Source organism: Pongo abelii, chromosome 7 (genome assembly GCF_028885655.2).
Source record: "Pongo abelii isolate AG06213 chromosome 7, NHGRI_mPonAbe1-v2.0_pri, whole genome shotgun sequence".
Classification (NCBI taxonomy): Eukaryota; Metazoa; Chordata; class Mammalia; order Primates; family Hominidae; genus Pongo; species Pongo abelii.
Window position 1 is genome coordinate 7,924,124 of NC_071992.2, and position 26,555 is coordinate 7,950,678.

At 51.9% G+C, this 26,555-nt stretch overlaps 2 protein-coding genes across 2 annotated transcripts in view; one reads left to right on the forward strand and one right to left on the reverse strand.

Moving 5' to 3' along the window:
- Positions 1 to 26,555, reverse strand: part of LOC134761888 (chitobiosyldiphosphodolichol beta-mannosyltransferase-like) — a 966,630-nt gene that overhangs the window by 40,479 nt on the left and 899,596 nt on the right. The window lies entirely within an intron of this gene.
- On the forward strand, positions 12,354 to 12,974 carry LOC134761836 (olfactory receptor 7E24-like). Its single transcript, XM_063726446.1, has one exon. It carries the CDS (start codon positions 12,459 to 12,461, stop codon positions 12,900 to 12,902), a length of 444 nt encoding a protein of 147 aa, XP_063582516.1. The 5' UTR covers positions 12,354 to 12,458; the 3' UTR covers positions 12,903 to 12,974.

Genomic DNA, 26,555 nt, shown 5'->3' on the forward strand with positions numbered 1-26,555 from the left:
GATTTACTAAAGTCTTGTTAATAAATGTGCTGTTCAATTATAACACTCAGATAACTAAAGGACAATGACTTCAAGTTTGACATGCCAACCACCATTTCTAAGATTCAGAAGCACAGAGGCCTGAGTTCAGGCACGGTTGCAATCAGGCAGTCAGCAAGAGAACCACATAAACAGACAAAGTCACACTATGTAGGAGTTGAGCTCCACAGATATTGTTCGCTTTTGAAAAGAAGAAACCCGAGGAATGCATTTCCCAGCTCTAAAATTTGGGAAGGAATTAGGATTATTGAATTCCAACCCTGGCTGGAAGAAAAATGAGCCAGAAGGTCACTTAGTAAACAAGACAGATGATGCCCCATGAAGACAGAACCACTCTCTGGGTCATGAGTGTTATTCCTAATGGTTGCCAAGGATTCCCTTGTTAGTCTTCCCCATGAGGATCCATCAGACTCAGCCCTAATGAATTAGCAGAGCCAAAAGGCTTATACCATGGCCGGCCACACAGCGGGTACCTCATCACTGAGGGGAAGGTATGTACAATTTTTCCTCACCACTCTGCTTATCCAAAGATAGAACGCATTTTGGAATGTCATCTGCAAGTTTCAGCAATGCCTGCCTATGTTCAGAGAGACAAAAACCAGAGACCTTCAGTAAAATACATGTTAATATAACACATAACAGTATTACTATTCAAGGCCTGCAAAGATGGGGCTATTTGGGGTAAGCCTGTCTCAGAGGAAAATAGAGGCTTAGGGAATGTATTTGTCTGTTCTCATGCTGCTAATAAAGACATACCTGAGGCTGGGTAATTTATAAAGGAAAGAGGTTGAATGGACTCACACTTCCACATGGTTAAGGAGGCCCCACAATCTCGGTGGAAGGAGAATGAGGAGCAAAGTCACGTCTTACTTGGTAGCAGGCAAGAGAGCTCGTGCAGGGGAACTCCCCTTTATAAAACCATCAGATCTCATGAGACTTATTCACTATCATGAGAACAGCATGGGAAAGACCCGTCCAATGATTCAATTACCTCCCACCACGTCCCTCCCATGACACATGCGGATTAGGGGAGCTACAATTCAAGATGAGATTTGGGTGGGGACACAGCCAAACCATATCAGGGAATGATCTCAATATATGAGACGCAGAGTTCAGTCTCGGGGTCCCCTGCTGTTCTATTCTCCTCCTGCATCAGGATTCCTCCTGTATGTGTGTGTTGTGTGGTTGTTGGTTTCTTCTGCGAGTCCTCTCTTTTCCAGCCACCTTCTCATTTTCATGTCTTGCTGTTCCTGATCATTGCCAACGTTAAGAACAGTAAGGATTTTTCTTGTCAGAAACATCCCCATATTTACAAAGACCCCAGGGAGCTTCTTGGAGAAAAGCCATCATGAAAATCCTCCAGTCAGAGAATAACAATTCAAGGGGAATGAGACTGACTGTGCTCAGTGAGCTGTGGCCGTGCTGTGTGCTTTACCCCAACTACCTTGTCGATTCCTCTCAACAACTGCCTCAGCCAGCCCAGCTGCCATAACGAAGTACACGAGACTGGATGGCCTAAATAACAGACATTGATTTTCTCACTGTTCTGGAGGTCAGAAGTTCATGATCAAGTATCCACCAATCACTTTCTGGTAAGGGCTGTCTTCCTGGCTTGCAGGCAGCAGCCTTCTTGCTTGTCCTCACATGACAGAGAGGGGGAGAGACAGAGACAGAGACATCTCTTTTTATAAAACCACCAATCCTATCAGATTAGGATTCCACCCTTATGACTTCCTTTAAACTTAATTAGCTCCTAATGAGCGAATTGGGGGGAAAACAATTCAGTCCATAGCAACAACCCTGAGAGATGGGACTCTGGTCCCCTGTTCTGCATTTGAAGTCAGTGGTCAGAGGAGTTGAGCCATTTGCCTGAGGACACCATGGACAACGGCAGGGCCAGGATTCAGGCTCAGCTAATGCAAGGCTTGCACTCCAGCTACTCTGAATTTTGAGGGATGCAACCACCTCCCCACTCTGATCCTGAGTTGTCTAAATTAGCTTTCCTCCATCCTTTTCTATCCTTTTATGTGATTGTCATTCCCAGAAACCACAGGATGGAGATATTCGTTTAGGGACTGTCTCTCCTGCCAGTGGCTCAGCTCCCCAGGGGCAGGTGCTTTGTCATCTTATTTCATGTGGTGTCCCTGCATCTAGGATGCGGTGCTGGTACAGTACAGGTGCAGTCAGTAGTTAACGAGCAATTGAATGATGACTGCTGATCTGGACTTATGAGCTTTTTCCTGTGCCTTATTGTCATCCAATATTTGCTATTTATAAAATGTCAGGTTTTTTTTGTTTAAATGTGAGGAGTTGATGAGCTGTTATTTGGTTTTATTGAGGGCTGTTTTGGGACATTTATCTCAGCAAACCATGGTCAGGCCTCCATATCATGTCCAAGAGAAAGAGTCTCTAAATGCACTGTGTTGGATTTTAGCTAAATGAAATCACCACAAGAAGCTCGTGACTCAAATCACAGAGGCTCACAAAGCCCTAGAAGAACGGGCGACTCTGGGCTTCCCTGTGGGTTTTCTTGGTGTGTCTGTATTGCTGTCTGGGTGACCACTCTAGAGGTGAGAAGCATGCAGTGCATGCTCGGGGTTCTGCAGGCCAGTGTGCCACAGAGGTGCATGTGGACATCAGGCTGGGCCATTTGGACCTAAACAGGCAGTGGCCACCAGCCAACGTCACACAGTGCTGAGTTCCATCCTCAATGCTGCTGGAGAGAGGTGCCCAGACAACTCTCAGTCGCATCCCCGACCCCACTGTGGGTATGTGACCCACTGGATGAGTTGGGGTCTCTAGGCACCCCCAAAGCAGGAGCAGCTGGGAGCCAAGAGTGTGAGCAGGGCACTTTCCAGCCCAAACCACCCAAACAGGTGGCAAATTGAGTGAATCCAAAAGTGCATTTCCCAGGTCAGGCTGCAAGTAGCTTTGACACAGTAGTGCAGTCCAGTGTACATGAGGACAAAGAGATGAGAAACCAAAATCGAGAGGTTTGTCCCCTGATATTAAAGCACAGAGGTTGGCAGAAGGGAGAGGGAGATGAACAAGGGTCCCTGGTGAAGTGTCTCCTGGGGTCATCTGAATGATCTGTGAGATGGTTTCCCCAACATTGAAAAAGGTTCTTAGGCACGTTTGAATTTACTGACATTTCAATAATACAGACTTACTCCCTAAATTCATTCTAGAATCAAGATCATGAGTCTCAGGAAGCTCATAGAAAAAAATTGGAAATTAGAGAAATGGAAAAGGAGTGGTGTGTGTGTATGTGTGCGTGTGTGTGCATGTGTGTGCGCATGTGTGCACGTGTGTGTGCTTGTGTGTGCACCTGTGCATGTGCATCTGTAAGCATGTGCATGCGTGTGTGCATGAGCATGTGTGTGCATGTGTGTGAGCGTGTGTGTGCGTGCGGATGTGTGCATGAGTGTGCGTCTGTGCATGTGTCTGTATCTGTGTGCATGTGTGCACGTGTGTTTTTGTGCGTGCATGTGGGTGTGTGCATGTGTGTTTGTGTGTACATGTGTGTACATGCATATCTGCATGTGCATGTTTGCATGTGTGTGCCTGTATGTGCATGCATGGGTGTCTGTGCGTGTGCATGTGTGTGTGCATGTGTGTATGTGTGTGCATGTATGTGTGTCCGTATGTGTGTCTGGGCATGTGCATGTGTGTTTGCATGTGTGTGCATGCATGTGTATCCCTGTGCATATGTGTATCTGTGCATGTGTGTATTTGTGTGCATGTATCTGTGTGTGCATGTGTGTATGTATTTGTGTGCATGTGTCTGTATGCATGTGCATGTGTGTGTGCCTTCGTGTGTTTGTGTGCATGTGTGTATCTGTGTGTGCATGTGTGTGTATCTGTGTGTGCATGTGTGTATCTGTGTGTGTGCGTGTGTGTGCCTGTATGTATGTGTATCTGTATGTGTGTTTGTGTGTGTATCTGTATGTGTGCTTGCATGTGTGTGTGTGGGTTCATGTGTGCATGCATGTGTGTGCATGCATATGTGCGTGTGTATCCGTGTGTGTAAGTGTGTGTTGGAAGTTCTTAGCAAGGCAGTGTAATACCTGGCTCGACATGAACCATTGTCCCCTGGCAGATTGTGCCCAAAGAGACTTATGCATTTAGACAGTCTTGCATGAGAATATGACCTCTCCTATTCCACCGAATTACTGTTTCATTGACATCTGGCTTTGGGTGTTTACCTCATATATGCCTGCAGGCATGCCTTTTGTGGCCTAATATTTCCGTCGCTGCCCCTGCCCCCTTGGGACAGTGACAGATATGTTATCAGGCTCTGGCAGGCCCTGCTGTGGGCTTTTGGGGCACAGGGGTAAGGAAGCTGGGCAGAAGGGACAGGCTTGCAGCCTGGGATATCCTGTGTTGGGAGGCATCATTGTTTCATAAGGGAGGAACTCTAGGGCCACAGACAATCTCATATTGAAAGAGAAACCCAACAACAAGCTCCAGAGTCAGAGCTACGAGATTCCCCCACCAGGGAGGACCACTGGAAATCAGCACCACCTTGTCACAGAGATGTGGATTCAGATGTGTTCCCACGGTCTCCAATCTCTGGTTCCATGACAGAAGGTTTCTGTCGCACCCCTAAGTGCTGTCAAACCAGCGCTCGGTACGCTTTGTGCTTTCTTCTGGACAACCCTCGGGCCCTGACTGTTACCTTGATCCTCTCAACAGCAATAAGGCCCAGACAGGGGGAACCCTGGCCATGGCCTCTGGGTGTCTTATCTAGACATGAACGAGCTGGAGTGTGTGTTTGCCCAAAGTCAGGTTCTAAGAGTGGAAAGGAGCCTTAAAGGCCATAGGACACCCTTCGGAGGCTCCCAAGGGCATACAATAGCTGATCAAATTAAAGTCATTCACTCCAGCTGGGGATGAACCAAGGCTAAATTTAGAGCAATGCCAGCAATAACACAGTGTAAAGATTCTGTTCCATCACAAGGAAAACTTTGTTTTTCCAGAATACAGAATAGGAAAAGGAGACACTAAAGTACAAAGTTGTCCAAGTGATTCTAGAGAACAGTTGACATTCCTTTAGTGTAAAGCCTGGGACCATGGAGAGAGCCCTGGCCTGAGCTTGGATTCCCAGCCAAGTGGTGGCTTTGCATAAGTGACTTGACTACAACAAGAGGGGTTGGACTAGCTCATCACTAAGATGCCAGCTGACCAACATCTGGTAAGTTTATGACTTCAAACTAGTTGATTCAGATGACTAGGAAGCCTTGTTCCCAGGGACTTCCCAAGCATTGACCATGTTATCCATCTCTGGTGGCTGGATCTCAGCAGAGTTGATGCAGACTTGCCCTAAAGAGTGCTCACTTAGCAGGAGGCAGGCCTAGGCCAAGAGGCACCTGGAGTCTTATGAGAGAGAAGCTCTCCTGGCAGGAGAACCCAGACACCCACCTCCCAGGAGAAGAGGAGAGGGAAAAATGGGAACTGATTTTATGGAGCCCCATCCCCAGGGCGCCAAGCTGAGTGCTTAAATCCATGATTCCCTCCTTTTATGCACTCAGCAAATATTTTCATAATGCCCACTCAGTGCCAGAGATGGCACTGGGGATTTGGCAAAGGACAAGATGGTTCCAGCCCCTGCCCTCAGGGAGCTTGCATTCTAGATGGAGAGAAAGGATGGCACCCACTCAGCGAGTGAGTGAGGATTGTAAGTTGGGCTGTGAAGAAGACATTCAAGATACTCTGAGACTAAATGACAGGGTACCTGGCTAGGCTAAGGCAGGGGGACTTATCTAGTAGTGCTGGATGAAGAGGCAGGAAAGAACTTTCCAGGCTAACAGAAGAGCGCATGCAGAGACACCAGGGTGCGCCGGCATCTGATGCAACACGAGTGAGGAATGGGAGGCTGGGGCGGGGAGGAGAGACGAAACGGAAGGTCTCAGTAGATGAACTTGGGGAGGGTGACGAGGGCCAGGTCCTAGCCGGCCCTCTAGGCTGTGGTCAGGACTTGACTTTTATTAGGTTGGTGCAAAAGTAATTGTGATTTCCGCCATTACTTTTTTTTTTTTTTTATCAGAGTCTGTCTCGGTCACCCAGGTTGGAGTGCAGTGGTGTAATCTTGGATCACTGCAACCTCCGCCTCCCAGGTTCAAGCCATTTTCCTGCCTCATCCTCCCAAGTAGCTGGGACTACAGACGCATGCCACCACCCACGGCTAATTTTAATTTTTGTATTTTCAGAAGAGATGGGGTTTCACCATGTTGCCCAGGCTGATATCAAACTGCTGACCTCAAGTGATCCACCCCCCTCGGTCTCTCAAACTGCTGGAATTACAGGTGTGAGCCACCATGCCCAGCCAATTTCTGCCATTACTTTTAATGGTGGAAACAGCAATTACTTTTGCACTAACCTAATAGCTTAGGAGACGGAAGAGGTCATCTGCACGTTTTAAGTCAGGCAGTGATGTGTCCCAACGTGTATTTCTAAAAGATTACAGAGGTCATGCAGGAAAGATGGTTTACATATGGTCTGTGGTTCCTTTTGCACTACAACAGCAGAGTTGTTATATTTGCAACAGAGACCATATGGCCCACAAAACCTGCAATAGTTCCTGTCTGGCCATTCACTAGAAAAGGGGGGCAAGAGAGGAGGATGGGGACCAAGTGCCTGCAGGGAAGATGGAGCAGTACAGTGCTTCATCCCTGTTTTTCAGATAATTTCACGAGGTCGAAAGACATCTTAATGAAAGTGAAAGTACAAGGTACTTACCAGGAGATATTCACACCAGATGCCATGTCTCACAACTGCAATCCCAGCTTCACACCAGATGCAATGGCTCACACCTGTAATCCCAGCACTTGGGGAGGCCAAGGCAGTAGGAAGACTTTCAGCCAGGAGTTTAAGACCAGCCCGGGCAACAAAGTCAGACCTCATCTCTACAAAAAAAATAACAAAAAGTTAGCCGGGCATGGTAATACATGCCTGTAGTCCCAGCTACTCAGAAGGATGAGGTGAGAGGATTGTTTGAGCACAGAAATTCACAGCGGCAGCACTCTATGATTGTGCCACTGCACTCCAGCCTGGGTGACAAAGGGAGACTCTCTCTCTTTCTCTCTCTCTCTCTCTCACATGCTCTCTCCCTCTCTCTCTCTCTGTATATATATACATGTATATATATATATATTCACAAAATATTTCCTGTCAAAGGATTATCATCAAAAGTCTATAGAAAATATGCACATCCTTGGGCTGTGCCAAGTGGCTCATGCCTGTAATCCTACCACTTTGGGAAGCTGAGGCGAGTGGATCACCTGAGGTGAGGAGTTCAAGACCAGCTTGGCCAACGTGGCAAACCCCATCTCTATTAAAAATACAAAAATTAGCTGGTGTGGTGGCACGCACCTGTAATCTCAGCTACTCAGGAGGCTGAGGCACAAGAATCGCTTGAACCCGGGAGGCGGAGGTTGCAGTGAGCCCAGATTGTGCCACTGCACTCCAGCCAGGGCGACAGAGTGAGACTCCATGGAAACGCAAAACAAAACAAAATAAAAGCAAACCAAAAGAAAAAACAACAAAAACAAACAGGCACGTCTGACGCAGGCCACAACATGGATGAACCTTGAAGACATTATCGTCAGTGAAATAAATAAATCCCAAAAGGATAAACACGCCCAGGCTCAGTGGCTCGCACCTGTAACCCCAGCTCTTTGGGAGGCTGAGGCAGGCGGATCACTTAAGCTCAGGAGTTCGAGACCAGCCTGGCCAATATGGTGAAAGCTCGTCTCTATTAAAAATACAAAAATTAGCTGGGTGTGGTGGCGCAGGCCTGTAATCCCAGCTACTCGGGAGACTGAGACACAAGAATGGCTTGAACCCACGATGTGGAGGTTGCACTGAGCCGAGATCATGCCACTGAACTCCAGCCTGGCTGACAGAGAAAGACTCTGTCTCCAAAACAAAAAAAATAAACACGGTATGATTCCACTTATCAATGAAGTTTTTAGAGTAGTTAGATTCATAGAGTTGCAAACTAGAAAGGTGACCTCCAGGGGTGGGTGAGAGAGAGGAGTGCAGAGCTTGCTAAATGGGTGCAATTTCCATTTTGAAAGATAAAACTGTTCCGGAGATGATGGGGGTGATGGTTGCTAAACAATGTGAACGTACTTAATGTCATTAAACTGTAAACTGAAAAAGAGTGGAAATTGTAAATGTTTATACAGGCCATTCTATAAGAACAAATATATATTTATAATTTTTAATATTTATAGGTGGAATATTTTCCCATAATAAAAGATGAAAATTAAAGCAGCTGGATCTTTAAAAAGAAAAGAAAGAAGGGAAGAATACACACCAGCTTTCTCCTGATGAGAGGAAGAGCCCCAAAGCTTCTATGGACACTCACTTTTCTCTTCTTCTTGAATTATTATGAGGAAATCCTTGGAGGCTGAGGAATCTGGGCGACTTTGGCTAATGAGAAGCTCTGTGCCTTGAGTCCCCCGGGCCACAAAACAGTAAATAGTCAGTCTGTGCCTCCAGCCCTGCAGTGTGAGGGTCCAGTCCTGTGGGCTCCACACCCATCACCTGTATCAGGAGGCTCATGTCTCACCCTGTCTTCTTGCCAGCCTCGAGGACGGAGTCTGAGCCTCCATCGTGCACCAAGCAGGGAGGACAGTGGACCTGCTCTCCGTGGTCATGGCCCAGCAGAGAGGAAGGGCAGTTCAGTGAGTGTAGGCAAAAGAAAGAGAGATCAGACTGTTACTGTGTCTATATAGAAAGGAAAGACATAAGAGACTCCATTTTGAAAAAGACCTGTACTTTCGACAATTGCTTTGCTGAGATGTTGTTAATGTGCAGCTTTGCCCCAGGAACTTTGACCCAACCTGAAGCTCACAAAAACATGTGTTGTATGAAATCAATGTTTAAGGGATCTACAGTTGTCCAGGACGTGCCTTGTTAACAAGATATTTCCATGAAGTATACTTGGTGAAAGTCATCGCCATTCTCTAGTCTCAATAAACCAGGAGTACAATACACTGTGGAAAGCCGCAGGGAGCCCTGCCCTTGAAAGCGGTGTGTTGTCCAAGGTTTCTCCTCATGTGATAGTTTGAAATGTGGCCTCGTGGGATGAGAAAGACCTGACCATCCCCAAGCCCGACACCCTTAAAGGGTCTGTGCTGAGGTGGATTAGTCAAAGAGGAAAGCCTCTTGCAGTTGAGACAGGAAGGCCGCTGTCTCCTGCCTGCCCCTGGGATCTGAATGTCTCGGTATAAAACCCCATTGTACATTTGTTCAATTCTGAGATGGGGGAAAAGCCGCCCTATGGTGGGAGGCGAGACATGTTTGCAGCAATGCTGCCTTGTTATTCTTTACTCCACTGAGATGTTTGGGGGGAGAGAAACATAAATCTGGCTTACGTGCAAGTCCAGTCACAGTAGCTTCCCTGGAACTTCCTTATGACATAGATTCTATTGCTCACATGTTCGTTGCTGACCTTCTCCTTCTTATCACCCTGCCCTCCTACTACATTACTTTTTGTTAAAATAATAAAAATAATAATCAATAAAAACTGAGGGAACTCAGAGGCCGGTGCCTCTGCAGATCCTTGGTATGCTGAGCGCCGCTCCCCTGGGCTCACTGTTGTTTCTCTATACTTTGTCTCTGTGTCTTATTTCTTTCCTCAGTCTCTCATCCCACCCGACTAGAAATACCCACAGGTGTGGAGGGGAAGGCCACCCCTTCAAGTGAGTGCTCAGGGACGGTCCGGAGACTTGTTTTCCTTCCTCCTCCTCAGGACAAACAGGAGAGTGCAGTGGGCAGATGGGAGGAGACCAATGTGCAAACTGTCCGCTCAGCAGACTGTGGAGTTTCTGCTCTTGGTTGTGCTGGGGGGTCTCAGAAATCTTATTCAAAATTTTGCTTTCCTCCCCCACTGGTTGTCCTTTTCATAGACATCTCACCCATGATAGCCGGGAATCAGTCCCTCTAAATGATTCCCTACGAACAACAAAAAGATTATGAAGATGATGATGAGGATAAAGAGGATGATGATAGACACCATGGCATCATGAACAGTTATTGAGGGCTTCCTGAAGGCCAGGCTCTGAGCTCTATGCTCTATGCAGTTTCATTTCATCTGCGTAGTCTCCACGTTATTAGTGCAGATTTCATGATGACTTTACAGACTAGAAAAGGAGCAACGCCTTTTCATAGAACTCGTACTAGATTATGAAATCAAAAACGGTGAAGTCCAATTTGAACCAGGCAGTCTAAGTCCAGACACATGGCATTTGGCCAGTCCTCTCCCTGCAACCAACCTGCCCTCTCAAATCCTTGTCACTCAGGTGAGTGCCCCTGCTCACTGTGCCCTTCCCTTTGGGGGTTCCTTGGAGACCACAGCTAGACCAGTGGGTGCCACAATCACTGTGTCAAGTATACAAAGGGCAGCTGAGATCACATCAAGGATTCCAGAAAGAATAGGCACAGGATCATTCGGGACGCCTCTCTCCCTTTGCCCTGTTCCTGGCTTTCCTTACAGCTCTCGACTTTCTCAAAGGAGTCATCGATTCGGAGTTTGGCTTCCATTCCTATTGAGGAAGCTGGAAAGGGTTTCAAAAATGCTCCTCCGACGTGCCTGTGGTTCAGAACTCTGAGCTGTGCTGAAAACTTTTGGAAGCTGGGTGCGGTGGCTCACGCCTGTAATCCCAGCCCTTTGGGAGGCTGAGGCAGGTGAATCACAAGGTCAGGAGTTCGAGACCAGCCTGGCCAACATGGTGAAACCCCGTCTCTACTCAAAATAGAAAAAAATGAGCCGGGCGTAGTCGCGGGCGCCTGTCATCTCAGCTACTCGGCAGGTTGAGACAGGAGAATAGCTTGAACCTGGGATGCGGAGGTTGCAGTGAGCCGGGATCACTCCACTGCACTCCAGCCTGGGCAACAGAATGAGACTCTGTCTCAAAACAACCAAAACCAAAACCAAAACCAAAAAAACCCACAACTTTTTGAGAGTTGGAAGACCGGGAAATACAGTACCCGAGTCTGGCCATGAATTTTGAATACCGCCCTTTCTACTTCTCTGTATGGCAAGGGGTGAGATGTCCATCCTCTGAGACTCAGCACTCTCATCTGACTTGATTTCCAGTTGATCCAATGGAAGTGAGCGATGATTAAGCCGATCGTGGGTGCCCGCTGCGTGATCTCTAGCTGACGGATGCATAAATTAAAGGCAAAGTGAATTTTAGATACATTCCTTAAGATTTTCAGCTTCAACTCCACACAATTCAACGTAAATATCCCCTGACCTGAAGTTCTGGTTTCCCTGCATTCCAGACAGGACATTTTGTTTCGTCCTTCTCTCAGTAAGTACTGAGAACTGTGAGAGGAAGAAGTGAGTCTCTTTGGTTTCTGATTCCCCAGAGCCGATATCTTGCTTGGCACATAGGCGGCAGCAAAAGCAAACATCTATGTTGATGATTGAATTGACACTTCCTTGCTTCACCAAAATTGGCTGTCATCAGCGTGACTTTGACTTACTTGATTCTTTTTGTTTTTTGTTTTTTGAGACGGAGTTTGCTCTCGTTGCCCAGGCTGGCGCGCAGGGGTGTGATCTCGGCTCACTGTATTCTCTGCCTCCCAGGTTCAAGCCATTCTCCTGCCTCAGCTTCCCGAGTAGCTGGGACTACAGGCGTGTGCCGCCATGCCGGGAGAACTTTTTGTACTTTTAGTAGAGGCGGGGTTTCACCATGTTGGCCAGGATGGTCTTGATCTCCTGAACCCATGATCCGCCCTCCTCCGACTCCCAAAGTGCTGGGATTACAGGCGTGAGCCACCGCATCCAGCCAAACTTTCTGATGAAAACTCTAAGTCCACCTAAGCTAATGACAGGAGTTAGAGCTTTCATGAAGTTTAAAACAAGACCCACCGATTTGAGGAAGCAATTACTCTCTTGAAGGAGAAAAGTCAGAAAACACAATGATGAAATCACTAGGACCTAACTGGCATGTGGAACTATTTTCTGCTTATGAACTATCAACTATCATTTCACTTCCAGGTGGCATGGTCTCAGCTGTTATACAGTGTTTACAAATGTTCTACATCAAGGGAATTTATATCAATCTAGAAGAATAAATAAAATATTTGAGTTCCTAATTTCCTTTAATTAGGATAACCTTTTTCTTAAAGTGAAGACAATGGTTTTATTACATCCCTTTCTTTGAAAAAGATAGGCTGTATTTACTAGCAATAACGAATTTGTTATATATGATGATCTGGTTCTTGGAAGGTTCTTGAAGCTATTTTCTCTAAGGCAGGTGTGTAAAGCAAGACGTGAATAACACAGCAATCGTTGTTGAAAGCGTTATATGGCAATTGAGTTTGTCAGAACTACAAAATGTTGCTGAGTGTGGATTGCTCTGAAATCTGAAAACATTACTTGTGAATTGCTTATATCCAAAATGCAGACACAATGCCGGCTGTTGGTTTACTTGTTTCCGATTTTTCAACCCTCTTTTCTAGGCAAAAGTTGTCCAAACGATACAGACCGACAGAATCTAACAGATGTCTCTATATTCCTCCTCCTCGAACTCTCAGAGGATCCAGCCCAGCCGGTCGTCGCTGGGCTGTTCCTGTCCATGGGCCTGGTCACGGTGCTGGGGAACCTGCTCATCATCCTGGTCATCAGCCCTGACTCCCAACTCCACACCCCCATGTACTTCTTCCTCTCCAACCTGTCCTTGCCTGACATCGGTTTCATCTCCACCACGGTCCCCAAGATGATTGTGGACATCCAATTTCACAGCAGAGTCATCTCCTATGCAGGCTGCCTGACTCAGATGTGTCTCTCGGCCATTTTTGGAGGCATGGAAGAGAGACATGCTCCTGAGTGTGATGGCCTATGACCGGTTTGTAGCCATCTGTCACCCTCTATATCGTTCAGCCATCTTGATCCCGTGTTTCTGTGGCTTCCTAGATTTGTGGTGTTTGGTTTTTTTTTTTTTTCTCAGTCTTTTAGACTCCCAGCTGCACAACTTGATTGCCTTACACATGACCTGCTTCAAGGATGTGGAAATTCCTGATTTCTTCTGGGAACCTTCTCAACTCCTCCATGTTGCATTTTGTGACACCTTCACCAGTAACATCAACATGTATTTCCTTGCTGCCGTATTTGGTTTTCTTCCCATCTCGGGGATACTTTCCTCTTACTGTAAAATTGTTTCCTCCATTCTGAGGGTTTCATCATCAGGTGGGAAGTATAAACCTTCTCCACCTGTGGATCTCACCTGTCAGTTGTTTGCTGATTTTACGGAACAGGCATTGGAGGGTAGCTGGGTTCAGATGTGTCATCTTCCCCGAGAGAGTGTGCAGTGGCCTCAGTGATGTACACGGTGGTCACCCTCATGCTGAGCCCCTTCATCTACAGCCTGAGAAACAGGGATATTAAAGGTGTCCTGCGGCGGCCGCACGGCAGCACAGTCTAATCTCAATATCTTCTTATCTGTTCCATTCCTTTTGTAGGGTGGGTTAAAAAAGGCAGCAAGGTCAAATAAGAATGATATCACAGGGTGCACAACCACTGTGACATTACGAGTAATACCTCCCTAGGATATAAAAAATACTGTCCCAGAGTACACACACATGGGGTACACCCACGGTGATATTAGAAGCAGTATCTCCCTGAAATATTGTGAAAAATAGCAAAGGGTGTGCACACTGTGTGATATGAGGAGTCATATTTACCCTGGATATTGCGACTCATATCAAGGGTGTACACACACGGGGTACACACACTGTGATATCAGGAGTTGTATCTCCCTAGGATATTACAAATAATATCACAGGGTATACACTACGTGTGAACATCCACTGTGATGTTTGAAGTCATGTCTCTCTATGAGATTACAAATAATATCAAAGTGTGCACACCCCTGTGCCATATTAGGAGTAACATCCTTCTAGGGTAATACAGATAACATCATCAGTTGTACACCTTCTGTGACCTTTTGCACACACTTTGTGCCATTCACGGAAACATCCCCCTAGGATATTACGAATAATGACACAGGCTGTTGTCACACATGGTGTACATCTCCTGTGCCATCTGGAGTAATATTCCTTTAGGATATTACGAATAATATCACAGCAGGTGTACACATATGGTGTTCGCCCCATGTGACATTAGGAGGAACATGCCCCTAGGATATTAGGAGTAGTATCACAGGCGTTGAATACGCATGATATACACACCCGGTGACATGAAAAGTAACATCCCCCTAAGATATTATGAATAATATCACAGGGAGCACACCCCGTGTGACATTAGGAGTAACATCCCCCGAGGATATAACTAATAATATCAGGGGGCGTACATGCATTGTGACTTTAGTGGTAACATCTCTTTAGGATATTACAAATAATATCACAGGGTGTACAATGACCATGATATTACGAGTCCCATTTTCCTAGGATATTATGGATAATATCCCAGGAGCTATTCACACACAACGTGTACACCATGTGTGTACACCCAATGTGATATTTGAAGTCATATGTCCCTAGGATCTTACGAATATTATCAAAGGGTGTACACCCCATGGGACATTAAAAGTAACATCCCTTTTAGATATTCCGAATGCTATCACAGGATGTGATATTAGGAGTATGATATTAGGAGTAACCTCTTTCTAGGATAGCCCATGTGATATTAGGAGTAACCCCTTCCTAGGATATTACCAATAACATCACAGGGTTTATCCCCCGGGACTTTAAAAGTAACACCCCCTCCTAGGGATGTTACGAATAACATCACAAGGTGTACACCCCTGTGACTTTAAAAGTAACGCCCTCCTAGAGTATTACAATAATATAACAGGGTGTACACCCCCTGTGACTTTAGGAGTAACATCTCCCTAGGATATTTCCAATGATGTCACTGGGGGCACACCCTCTTTGATATTAGCAGCAACATCTTTCTAGGAGATTACGAATGATATCACAGGGTGTACACTCACTGTGATATTAGAAGGAATATCTCCCTAGGATATAAGCAATCACATCACAGAGTGCACACACACGGTGTACACCCACTGTGTTATTAGAAGCAATATCTCCCTATGATATTATGAAAACTATCACAGGGTGTACCCTCTGTGGGATACTAGAAGTAATGTTTAACATAGAAGTTACAAATAATATCACAGGGTGTACACACATGGGGTACACCCACTGTGACATTAGGAGTTATATCTCCCTGAGATATTACAAATACTATCCCAGTGGGTGTCCCCCATGTGTGTACACCCACTGTGATCATTAAAGTAATATCTCTCTGTAAGATTACAAGTAATATCAGAGGCTATACACCCCCTGTGACATTAGGAGTAACATACCCTTACAATATTGGGAGCAATATCACACGGTGTACACCCCTGTAACTTTAGGGGTATCATTCCCACAGAATATTACTAATAATATCACTAGGTGTACACGCATTGTGACATTAGTAATATTCAGGTAGCATATTTTCCATAATATCACAGAAGGAACACACCTGTGACATTAAGAGTGACATCCCCCAAGAATAGTAAGAATACTATCACACGGTGTACACCTCACGTGATATTAGGAGAATCATCTCACCAGAATATTATGAATAATGTCACAAGGTGTTATGTTCTGTGACATGAGGAGTATAGACCCCTGGGAAATTATGAATACTATCAAAGGGCGTACACCCCTGTGACATTAGGAGTAACATCCTTCTAGAATATCATGAATAATATCAGAATGAGTACATCCCCTGTGTCATTAACAGTAAAATTGCCCTAGGATATTAGGAAATAGAACACAGGGAGTACACGCTGTGTGACTTTAGAAGTAACATCCCCCGAGTATATAACGAATAATATCAGAGAATGTGCATGCACTGGGACATGACTAGTAACATCTCTTTAGGATAATACGAACAATATCAAAGGGTGGACATGCACTGTGAAATTAGTAGTGAACTCCCGGTGGGATATTACGAATTTTATGACAGGGTCTACACACGCTGTGACATTAGTAGTCACGTTTTCCTAGACTATGACGAAGAATATTAAAGTGTGTACAGGACCTGTGATTCACGAGTAACATTTCTATAGAACATTACACGTAATATCACTGTGTGTACACGCCGTGTGAGGTGAGGAGCCACATCCCACAAAACTATAACGAATAATTTCACAAGGTGTGCAACATCGGTGACATTAAAAGTAACATTTCCCTAGAACATGACGATAATATCACAGAGTGTACACCCTCGGTGATATGAGGAGTGACATCTTATAAGGGTAATACGAGTAATTTGACAAGGTGTACAAACCCTGTGACACAAGGACTGACATCGCTCCAGGATATTCCGAATCATAGAAAAGGGAAACTACTCCGTGTGACAATAAAATCAACCTCCCCTTAGGAGATTAAGAATAAAAGCACCAGCTGTACACACATTGTGACATTATTATTAACGTTCCGCTATGGTATTGCGAATAATATCAGAGTGTATAGAGACGTGTGACATCAGGATTCACATTTCGCTACAATATCACGAATAATATCTCAGGGTGCATACCCCCAGGGACTTAAGCAGTGACACCTTCCTACAATATGGAAAATAATGTCCCAGGGTATTAACAAAGTACGGCAGTAGAGTAAACATCCCAGGAGAAAGGGAGTAATATCACCCCCTCTTCCCCCTGGATATTGTGAGCCACATCACAGGGGAGCGAGGACGCCCCCAGCGATGCAGACAGTAATATTATCCGAGACTCCTCACTGGATATTACGAGCCACATCGCAAGGACACGGGCACCCCCCTCGAAGGGAGGAGTAATATCACCCGCAATTCCCACGCTGGATATGACGGCCCACATGGCAGGGGGACAGGCGACCCCCTCACGCGGGGAGTAATAGCACCCCCCAATCCAGGGATGGATATGACGAGGACGAGGAATCAGCCCCCTCTTGCCCCCCTGGCTCTTAGGACCCCCCTCGCAGGGGGGTGAGGCACCCCCCGCGAGGCGGGGACTGGGAGCCAGCCCCCTCTTGCCCCCCTGGCTCTTAGGACCCCCCTCGCAGGGGGGTGAGGCACCCCCCGCGAGGCGGGGACTGGGAGCCAGCCCCCTCTTGCCCCCCTGGCTCTTAGGACCCCCCTCGCAGGGGGGTGAGGCACCCCCCGCGAGGCGGGGACTGGGAGCCAGCCCCCTCTTGCCCCCCTGGCTCTTAGGACCCCCCTCGCAGGGGGGTGAGGCACCCCCCGCGAGGCGGGGACTGGGAGCCAGCCCCCTCTTGCCCCCCTGGCTCTTAGGACCCCCCTCGCAGGGGGGTGAGGCACCCCCCGCGAGGCGGGGACTGGGAGCCAGCCCCCTCTTGCCCCCCTGGCTCTTAGGACCCCCCTCGCAGGGGGGTGAGGCACCCCCCGCGAGGCGGGGACTGGGAGCCAGCCCCCTCTTGCCCCCCTGGCTCTTAGGACCCCCCTCGCAGGGGGGTGAGGCACCCCCCGCGAGGCGGGGACTGGGAGCCAGCCCCCTCTTGCCCCCCTGGCTCTTAGGACCCCCCTCGCAGGGGGGTGAGGCACCCCCCGCGAGGCGGGGACTGGGAGCCAGCCCCCTCTTGCCCCCCTGGCTCTTAGGACCCCCCTCGCAGGGGGGTGAGGCACCCCCCGCGAGGCGGGGACTGGGAGCCAGCCCCCTCTTGCCCCCCTGGCTCTTAGGACCCCCCTCGCAGGGGGGTGAGGCACCCCCCGCGAGGCGGGGACTGGGAGCCAGCCCCCTCTTGCCCCCCTGGCTCTTAGGACCCCCCTCGCAGGGGGGTGAGGCACCCCCCGCGAGGCGGGGACTGGGAGCCAGCCCCCTCTTGCCCCCCTGGCTCTTAGGACCCCCCTCGCAGGGGGGTGAGGCACCCCCCGCGAGGCGGGGACTGGGAGCCAGCCCCCTCTTGCCCCCCTGGCTCTTAGGACCCCCCTCGCAGGGGGGTGAGGCACCCCCCGCGAGGCGGGGACTGGGAGCCAGCCCCCTCTTGCCCCCCTGGCTCTTAGGACCCCCCTCGCAGGGGGGTGAGGCACCCCCCGCGAGGCGGGGACTGGGAGCCAGCCCCCTCTTGCCCCCCTGGCTCTTAGGACCCCCCTCGCAGGGGGGTGAGGCACCCCCCGCGAGGCGGGGACTGGGAGCCAGCCCCCTCTTGCCCCCCTGGCTCTTAGGACCCCCCTCGCAGGGGGGTGAGGCACCCCCCGCGAGGCGGGGACTGGGAGCCAGCCCCCTCTTGCCCCCCTGGCTCTTAGGACCCCCCTCGCAGGGGGGTGAGGCACCCCCCGCGAGGCGGGGACTGGGAGCCAGCCCCCTCTTGCCCCCCTGGCTCTTAGGACCCCCCTCGCAGGGGGGTGAGGCACCCCCCGCGAGGCGGGGACTGGGAGCCAGCCCCCTCTTGCCCCCCTGGCTCTTAGGACCCCCCTCGCAGGGGGGTGAGGCACCCCCCGCGAGGCGGGGACTGGGAGCCAGCCCCCTCTTGCCCCCCTGGCTCTTAGGACCCCCCTCGCAGGGGGGTGAGGCACCCCCCGCGAGGCGGGGACTGGGAGCCAGCCCCCTCTTGCCCCCCTGGCTCTTAGGACCCCCCTCGCAGGGGGGTGAGGCACCCCCCGCGAGGCGGGGACTGGGAGCCAGCCCCCTCTTGCCCCCCTGGCTCTTAGGACCCCCCTCGCAGGGGGGTGAGGCACCCCCCGCGAGGCGGGGACTGGGAGCCAGCCCCCTCTTGCCCCCCTGGCTCTTAGGACCCCCCTCGCAGGGGGGTGAGGCACCCCCCGCGAGGCGGGGACTGGGAGCCAGCCCCCTCTTGCCCCCCTGGCTCTTAGGACCCCCCTCGCAGGGGGGTGAGGCACCCCCCGCGAGGCGGGGACTGGGAGCCAGCCCCCTCTTGCCCCCCTGGCTCTTAGGACCCCCCTCGCAGGGGGGTGAGGCACCCCCCGCGAGGCGGGGACTGGGAGCCAGCCCCCTCTTGCCCCCCTGGCTCTTAGGACCCCCCTCGCAGGGGGGTGAGGCACCCCCCGCGAGGCGGGGACTGGGAGCCAGCCCCCTCTTGCCCCCCTGGCTCTTAGGACCCCCCTCGCAGGGGGGTGAGGCACCCCCCGCGAGGCGGGGACTGGGAGCCAGCCCCCTCTTGCCCCCCTGGCTCTTAGGACCCCCCTCGCAGGGGGGTGAGGCACCCCCCGCGAGGCGGGGACTGGGAGCCAGCCCCCTCTTGCCCCCCTGGCTCTTAGGACCCCCCTCGCAGGGGGGTGAGGCACCCCCCGCGAGGCGGGGACTGGGAGCCAGCCCCCTCTTGCCCCCCTGGCTCTTAGGACCCCCCTCGCAGGGGGGTGAGGCACCCCCCGCGAGGCGGGGACTGGGAGCCAGCCCCCTCTTGCCCCCCTGGCTCTTAGGACCCCCCTCGCAGGGGGGTGAGGCACCCCCCGCGAGGCGGGGACTGGGAGCCAGCCCCCTCTTGCCCCCCTGGCTCTTAGGACCCCCCTCGCAGGGGGGTGAGGCACCCCCCGCGAGGCGGGGACTGGGAGCCAGCCCCCTCTTGCCCCCCTGGCTCTTAGGACCCCCCTCGCAGGGGGGTGAGGCACCCCCCGCGAGGCGGGGACTGGGAGCCAGCCCCCTCTTGCCCCCCTGGCTCTTAGGACCCCCCTCGCAGGGGGGTGAGGCACCCCCCGCGAGGCGGGGACTGGGAGCCAGCCCCCTCTTGCCCCCCTGGCTCTTAGGACCCCCCTCGCAGGGGGGTGAGGCACCCCCCGCGAGGCGGGGACTGGGAGCCAGCCCCCTCTTGCCCCCCTGGCTCTTAGGACCCCCCTCGCAGGGGGGTGAGGCACCCCCCGCGAGGCGGGGACTGGGAGCCAGCCCCCTCTTGCCCCCCTGGCTCTTAGGACCCCCCTCGCAGGGGGGTGAGGCACCCCCCGCGAGGCGGGGACTGGGAGCCAGCCCCCTCTTGCCCCCCTGGCTCTTAGGACCCCCCTCGCAGGGGGGTGAGGCACCCCCCGCGAGGCGGGGACTGGGAGCCAGCCCCCTCTTGCCCCCCTGGCTCTTAGGACCCCCCTCGCAGGGGGGTGAGGCACCCCCCGCGAGGCGGGGACTGGGAGCCAGCCCCCTCTTGCCCCCCTGGCTCTTAGGACCCCCCTCGCAGGGGGGTGAGGCACCCCCCGCGAGGCGGGGACTGGGAGCCAGCCCCCTCTTGCCCCCCTGGCTCTTAGGACCCCCCTCGCAGGGGGGTGAGGCACCCCCCGCGAGGCGGGGACTGGGAGCCAGCCCCCTCTTGCCCCCCTGGCTCTTAGGACCCCCCTCGCAGGGGGGTGAGGCACCCCCCGCGAGGCGGGGACTGGGAGCCAGCCCCCTCTTGCCCCCCTGGCTCTTAGGACCCCCCTCGCAGGGGGGTGAGGCACCCCCCGCGAGGCGGGGACTGGGAGCCAGCCCCCTCTTGCCCCCCTGGCTCTTAGGACCCCCCTCGCAGGGGGGTGAGGCACCCCCCGCGAGGCGGGGACTGGGAGCCAGCCCCCTCTTGCCCCCCTGGCTCTTAGGACCCCCCTCGCAGGGGGGTGAGGCACCCCCCGCGAGGCGGGGACTGGGAGCCAGCCCCCTCTTGCCCCCCTGGCTCTTAGGACCCCCCTCGCAGGGGGGTGAGGCACCCCCCGCGAGGCGGGGACTGGGAGCCAGCCCCCTCTTGCCCCCCTGGCTCTTAGGACCCCCCTCGCAGGGGGGTGAGGCACCCCCCGCGAGGCGGGGACTGGGAGCCAGCCCCCTCTTGCCCCCCTGGCTCTTAGGACCCCCCTCGCAGGGGGGTGAGGCACCCCCCGCGAGGCGGGGACTGGGAGCCAGCCCCCTCTTGCCCCCCTGGCTCTTAGGACCCCCCTCGCAGGGGGGTGAGGCACCCCCCGCGAGGCGGGGACTGGGAGCCAGCCCCCTCTTGCCCCCCTGGCTCTTAGGACCCCCCTCGCAGGGGGGTGAGGCACCCCCCGCGAGGCGGGGACTGGGAGCCAGCCCCCTCTTGCCCCCCTGGCTCTTAGGACCCCCCTCGCAGGGGGGTGAGGCACCCCCCGCGAGGCGGGGACTGGGAGCCAGCCCCCTCTTGCCCCCCTGGCTCTTAGGACCCCCCTCGCAGGGGGGTGAGGCACCCCCCGCGAGGCGGGGACTGGGAGCCAGCCCCCTCTTGCCCCCCTGGCTCTTAGGACCCCCCTCGCAGGGGGGTGAGGCACCCCCCGCGAGGCGGGGACTGGGAGCCAGCCCCCTCTTGCCCCCCTGGCTCTTAGGACCCCCCTCGCAGGGGGGTGAGGCACCCCCCGCGAGGCGGGGACTGGGAGCCAGCCCCCTCTTGCCCCCCTGGCTCTTAGGACCCCCCTCGCAGGGGGGTGAGGCACCCCCCGCGAGGCGGGGACTGGGAGCCAGCCCCCTCTTGCCCCCCTGGCTCTTAGGACCCCCCTCGCAGGGGGGTGAGGCACCCCCCGCGAGGCGGGGACTGGGAGCCAGCCCCCTCTTGCCCCCCTGGCTCTTAGGACCCCCCTCGCAGGGGGGTGAGGCACCCCCCGCGAGGCGGGGACTGGGAGCCAGCCCCCTCTTGCCCCCCTGGCTCTTAGGACCCCCCTCGCAGGGGGGTGAGGCACCCCCCGCGAGGCGGGGACTGGGAGCCAGCCCCCTCTTGCCCCCCTGGCTCTTAGGACCCCCCTCGCAGGGGGGTGAGGCACCCCCCGCGAGGCGGGGACTGGGAGCCAGCCCCCTCTTGCCCCCCTGGCTCTTAGGACCCCCCTCGCAGGGGGGTGAGGCACCCCCCGCGAGGCGGGGACTGGGAGCCAGCCCCCTCTTGCCCCCCTGGCTCTTAGGACCCGCGGTGGTCTCACAGCCTTTTTACCATATCGTCAGTAATATCATCTCTGCCTCTTTAGATTATGAAGTGTTTCACAGACGTGTGCACACCCACGATGTACAGAGGGTGTACATCCGTCTATATTGGGCATAATATCATCCTCTTCCTCCTTGAATGTTAAGAACGGTATTACAGGGGTGTTTCTACTCCCGGAGATATCGCGTGTCATATCCTTCTCTCCCGCATTGCAAATGTAAACAATAACAGTGGGGGCGTGTCCACCTTCTCTGATATTTAAAGTAATATCATCCTCTTCCCTCCAGGATCATGAGAGCAATATCCCTGCTGGGTGTTCACTTTCTGCCATATATGTTTTCATATCACCTCCTTCGCCTTGGAATATTATTACAGACCATCTCACACGGGGGTGTACACTTCCTGCGATACTGGGAGTAACAGCATTCCCTTCTTCCGTGAATATTAGGAGCAATATCACCGGGTGGATGCACAGCCAGTGCTATATTGGGAGTAACGTCATACTCTACCCCCTGAAGATTATATTCAGATCAATATCACCGTCTGGGTGTACACCTACTGCGATATTGAACGTAACGTCATGCTTTCTCCCTCCCTGGACATTAGGAGCAATATCAGTGGTGGGTGTACACCCACTGATATATTAGGCGTAATAGTAGTATGAATTATTCCTCTTTTATTATTAACATGAATATGAATGACCGATATGAATATTAATATTTTGAAATAATTGCTAATAATTTTCAGATTATTAATATTAATTATTAGGAGCTAATATTACTATTTTCTAATGAATAAAGTCAGTATCAGCTATTAATATCAGGAGTCATTAATCATTAATATTAATCATTTATTGTTATCGTTAGTATAACTATTTAATATTAATTATCATTACTGTCGGTATTGATTTAAAAATTATATTATCAGTCATTAATATTGATAATTATTAGTGTCAATTAATAATTGAGATAATTAATTGCGGGAAGTCACATTGCTCCATTCCACCCCTTCCTCGGCAGCCCGTTTACGACCCAAAACGGGGGTACAAATGCCTCTGAGAGAGCAGCTGTATACTGGGATAGGTGACGATGGTCACGTGGCGGAGAGGCGTGTTTTTGGATACCAGCCCTTCACCTCCGTCGACCTTCTCAACTGGAGAAACAATACACCGCCCTATACCGAAAAGCCACAAGCCCTAATTTATTTGCTCCAAACTGTTATCCAGACCCACAACCACACCTGGGCTGATTGGCACCAGTTGCTCTTTAACAGCGAAGAAAGGCGGAGAGTCCTCCAAGCAGCAACTAAGTGGCTAGAGGAACATGCACCTGCTGATTATCAAAACCCCAAAGAGTATGGAAGGATCCAGTTGCCAGGAACCGACCCCCAGTTGGACCCCCATGAAAGAGAGAATATGCAAAGGCTAAACCGAGACGGGGAAGCTCTCTTGGAATTATTAATGAGGGGAGCTCAGAAGGCCACAAACGTTAACAAGGTCTCTGGGGTCATTCAGGGAAAAGAAGAAAGTCCAGCACAATTCTACCAGAGACTGTGTGAGGCCTATGCTATGTATACTCCCTTTCATCCCGATAGCCCTGAAAATCAGTGCATGATTCACATGGCTTTAGTCCGGCAAAGCGCAGAAGACATGAGAAGAAAACTGCAGAAACACGCTGGACTTGCAGGGATGAACACATCACAATTACTAGAAATATCTAGCCAGGTGTTTGTAAACAGGGATGCAGTAAGCCGTCAGGAAAACGGCGAAGAGAATGGAGGTCAGGCCCGGCGAAACACCGACCTGTTTGTTAGCAGCAGCAATCAGAGGGGCCCCCCCAAAGAGGCAAGGGAAAGGAGGCCCTGAGAAAGAAACTCAGCTTGGCTGTCAGAGTTTGCAGCATAACCAGTGTGCTGATTGTAAAGCAATAAGACAGTGGAAGAACAAATGCCCTCAGCTGAAAAGAAAACAAGATGACTCAGAGCAGGAGTTCCCGGACAAGGAGGAAGGGGCCCTGTTCAACCTGGCAGAAGGGTTCTTGGACTGAGGGAGACTGGGCTCAAGTGTCCCCAAAGAGCCACTGTTCAGAATGACAGTCGGGGGTGGAGACATTGACTTTCTTGTAGATAGCAGTGCTGAACATTCGCTAGTAATTGCCCCGGTCGCCCCCTTATCCAAAAAGACTATTGACGTCATCGGAGCCACGGAGGTTTCAGCAAAGCAGGCTGTATGCTTGCCTCGGACTTGTACTGTAGGAAGACATAAAGTCATTCATCAGTTTTGGTACATGCCTGACTGTCCCTGGACCTTTTTGGGAAGGAACTTGCTCAGCAAGCTGAGAGCCACTATCTCGTTGACAGAGCACGGCTCTTTGCTGCTAACGTTATCCGGAACGGGAGTCATTGTGACCCTTACGGTCCCCCGAGAGGAGGAATGGAGAATTTTCTTATCTGAGCTGGGCCAAGAGAGAAGACCAGCTCTGGCTAAGCGGTGGCCAAGAGTACGGGCGGGACACAACCCTCCGGGATTGGCCAGTTAAGACTGGGGCCCAGCCGGATAGGCAAAAACAGGACCCGGTCCCCAGAGAAGCTCTTCAAGGTATCCAGGTCCGTCTCAAGCACCTAAGAACTGTTGGAATTATTGTTCCTTGTCAGTCTCCATGGAACACTCCCCTCCTGCCTGTTCCCAAGCCACAGACCAAGGACTATCGCCCGGTACAGGATTTGCGCTTTCTTCATCATGCTACACTGACTTGACATCCAACAGTACCTAACCCGTCCACATTTTTGGGGTTGCTGTCAGCTGAGGACAGCTGGTTCACCTGCTTGGACCTCAAAGATGCTTTCTTTCCTATCAGATTAGCCCCTGAGAAGCAGAGGCTGTTTGCCTTTCAGTGGGAAGATCCGGAGTCAGGTGTCACTACTCAGTACACTTGGACCGGGCTTCCCCAAGGGTTCAAGAACTCCCCCACCACCTTCGGGGAGGCGTTGGCTTGAGACCTCCAGAAGTTTCCCACCAGAGACCTAGGCTGCTTATTGCTCCAGTAGGTTGATGACCTTCTGCTGGGACACCCCACGGCAGTCGGGTGTGCCAAGGGAACAGATGCCCTACAACAGCACCTGGAGGACTGTGGGTATAAGATGTCCAAGAAGAAGGCTCAGATCTGCCGACAGCAGGTACGTGACTTGGGATTTACTATCCGACAGGGGTCAGAACGCAGCCCGGGATCAGAAAGAAAGGAGGTCATTTGCAATCTAGTGGAGCCCAAGAGCAGAAGGCAGGTGAGGGAATTCTTAGGAGCTGTGGGGTTTTGTAGACTGGGGATCCCAAACTTTGCAGTATTAGCCAAGCCTTTGTATGAGGTCACAAAGGGGACGGGGACCGGGAACGTTTGGAATGCAGATCCCAACAACAGCAAGTCTTTCATGAGTTAAAGGAAAAACTTCTGGCAGCCCCAGCCCTGGGGCTACTCGATCTGACAAAGCCTTTCCCATTGTATGCATCAGAGAGAGAAAAGATGGCAGCTGGACTTTGAACCCAAACTGTTGGGCTCTGGCCAAGGCCGGTGGCCTACCTCTCTAAACAACTAGACGGGTCTACTAAAGGATGGCCCCCTGTTTGAGGGCCTTGGCAGGAACTGCCCTGCTAGCACAAGAAGCAAATAAGATGACTCTTGGGCAAAACCTGAAGATAAAGGGCCCCCATGCTGTGGTGACTTTCATGAACACTAAAGGACATCATTGGCTAACGAATGCCACACTCACCAAGTACCAAACTTGGCTCTGTGAAAATCCCCGTGTAACCATTGAAGTTTGTAACACCCTACACCCCGCCACCTTGCTCCCGGTATCAGAGAGCCCTGTCGAGCCTGATTGTGTGGAAGTGTTGGACTCAGTCGACTCTAGCAGACCTGACCTCCGGGACCAGCCTTAGGCATCAGTAGACTGGGAACTATACGTGGATGGGAGCAGCTTCTTCAACCCCCAAGGAGAGGTGCAGGGTATGCAGTGGTAACACTGGACACTGTTGTTGAAGCCAGATCATTGGCCCAGGCCACTTCAGCCCAGAAAGCTGAACTCATTGCTTTCATTCGGGCCTTAGGACTCAGTGAGGGTGAGATTGTAAACATTTACACTGATTCTCGGTATGTCTTTTTAACCCTTCAAGTGCATGGAGCGTGATAGAAAGAAAAGGGCCTATTGAACTCTGCGAGAAAAGACAGAAAATATCAACAAGAAACCTTGCAATGATTAGAAGCAGTACGGAAACCCCACAAGGTAGCAGTTATGCATTGCAGAAGACACCAGCGAGCTTCCACCTCGGTGGGTTTGGGGAATTCCCGCGCTGACTCAGAGGCTCGAAAAGCAGCATCTGCCCCCTTCTGGGCATCAGTGCTCCCTCAGGCTCCTGATCTTGTACCTACTTCTTCTAAAAAAGAAAAGGACTTTTTCCAGGTAGAGGGAAGGACAAGTGATGGAGGAAGGATGGATTCGGTTACCAGATGGGAGAGTAGCTGTGCCACAGCTGCTAGGAGCTGCAGTTGTACTGGCTGTGCAAGAAACCACCCATGGAGGTCAGGAGTCATTGGAAAAGTTGTTAGGCCGCTATTTCTACATCTCGGCTTTGTCAGACCTTGCCAAAACGGTGAGGCAGC

What these genes read in the sequence shown, in the direction of transcription:
- LOC134761836 (XM_063726446.1), top strand. Translation starts at nt 12,459, where the DNA reads ATGCAGACACAATGCCGGCTGTTGGTTTACTTGTTTCCGATTTTTCAA.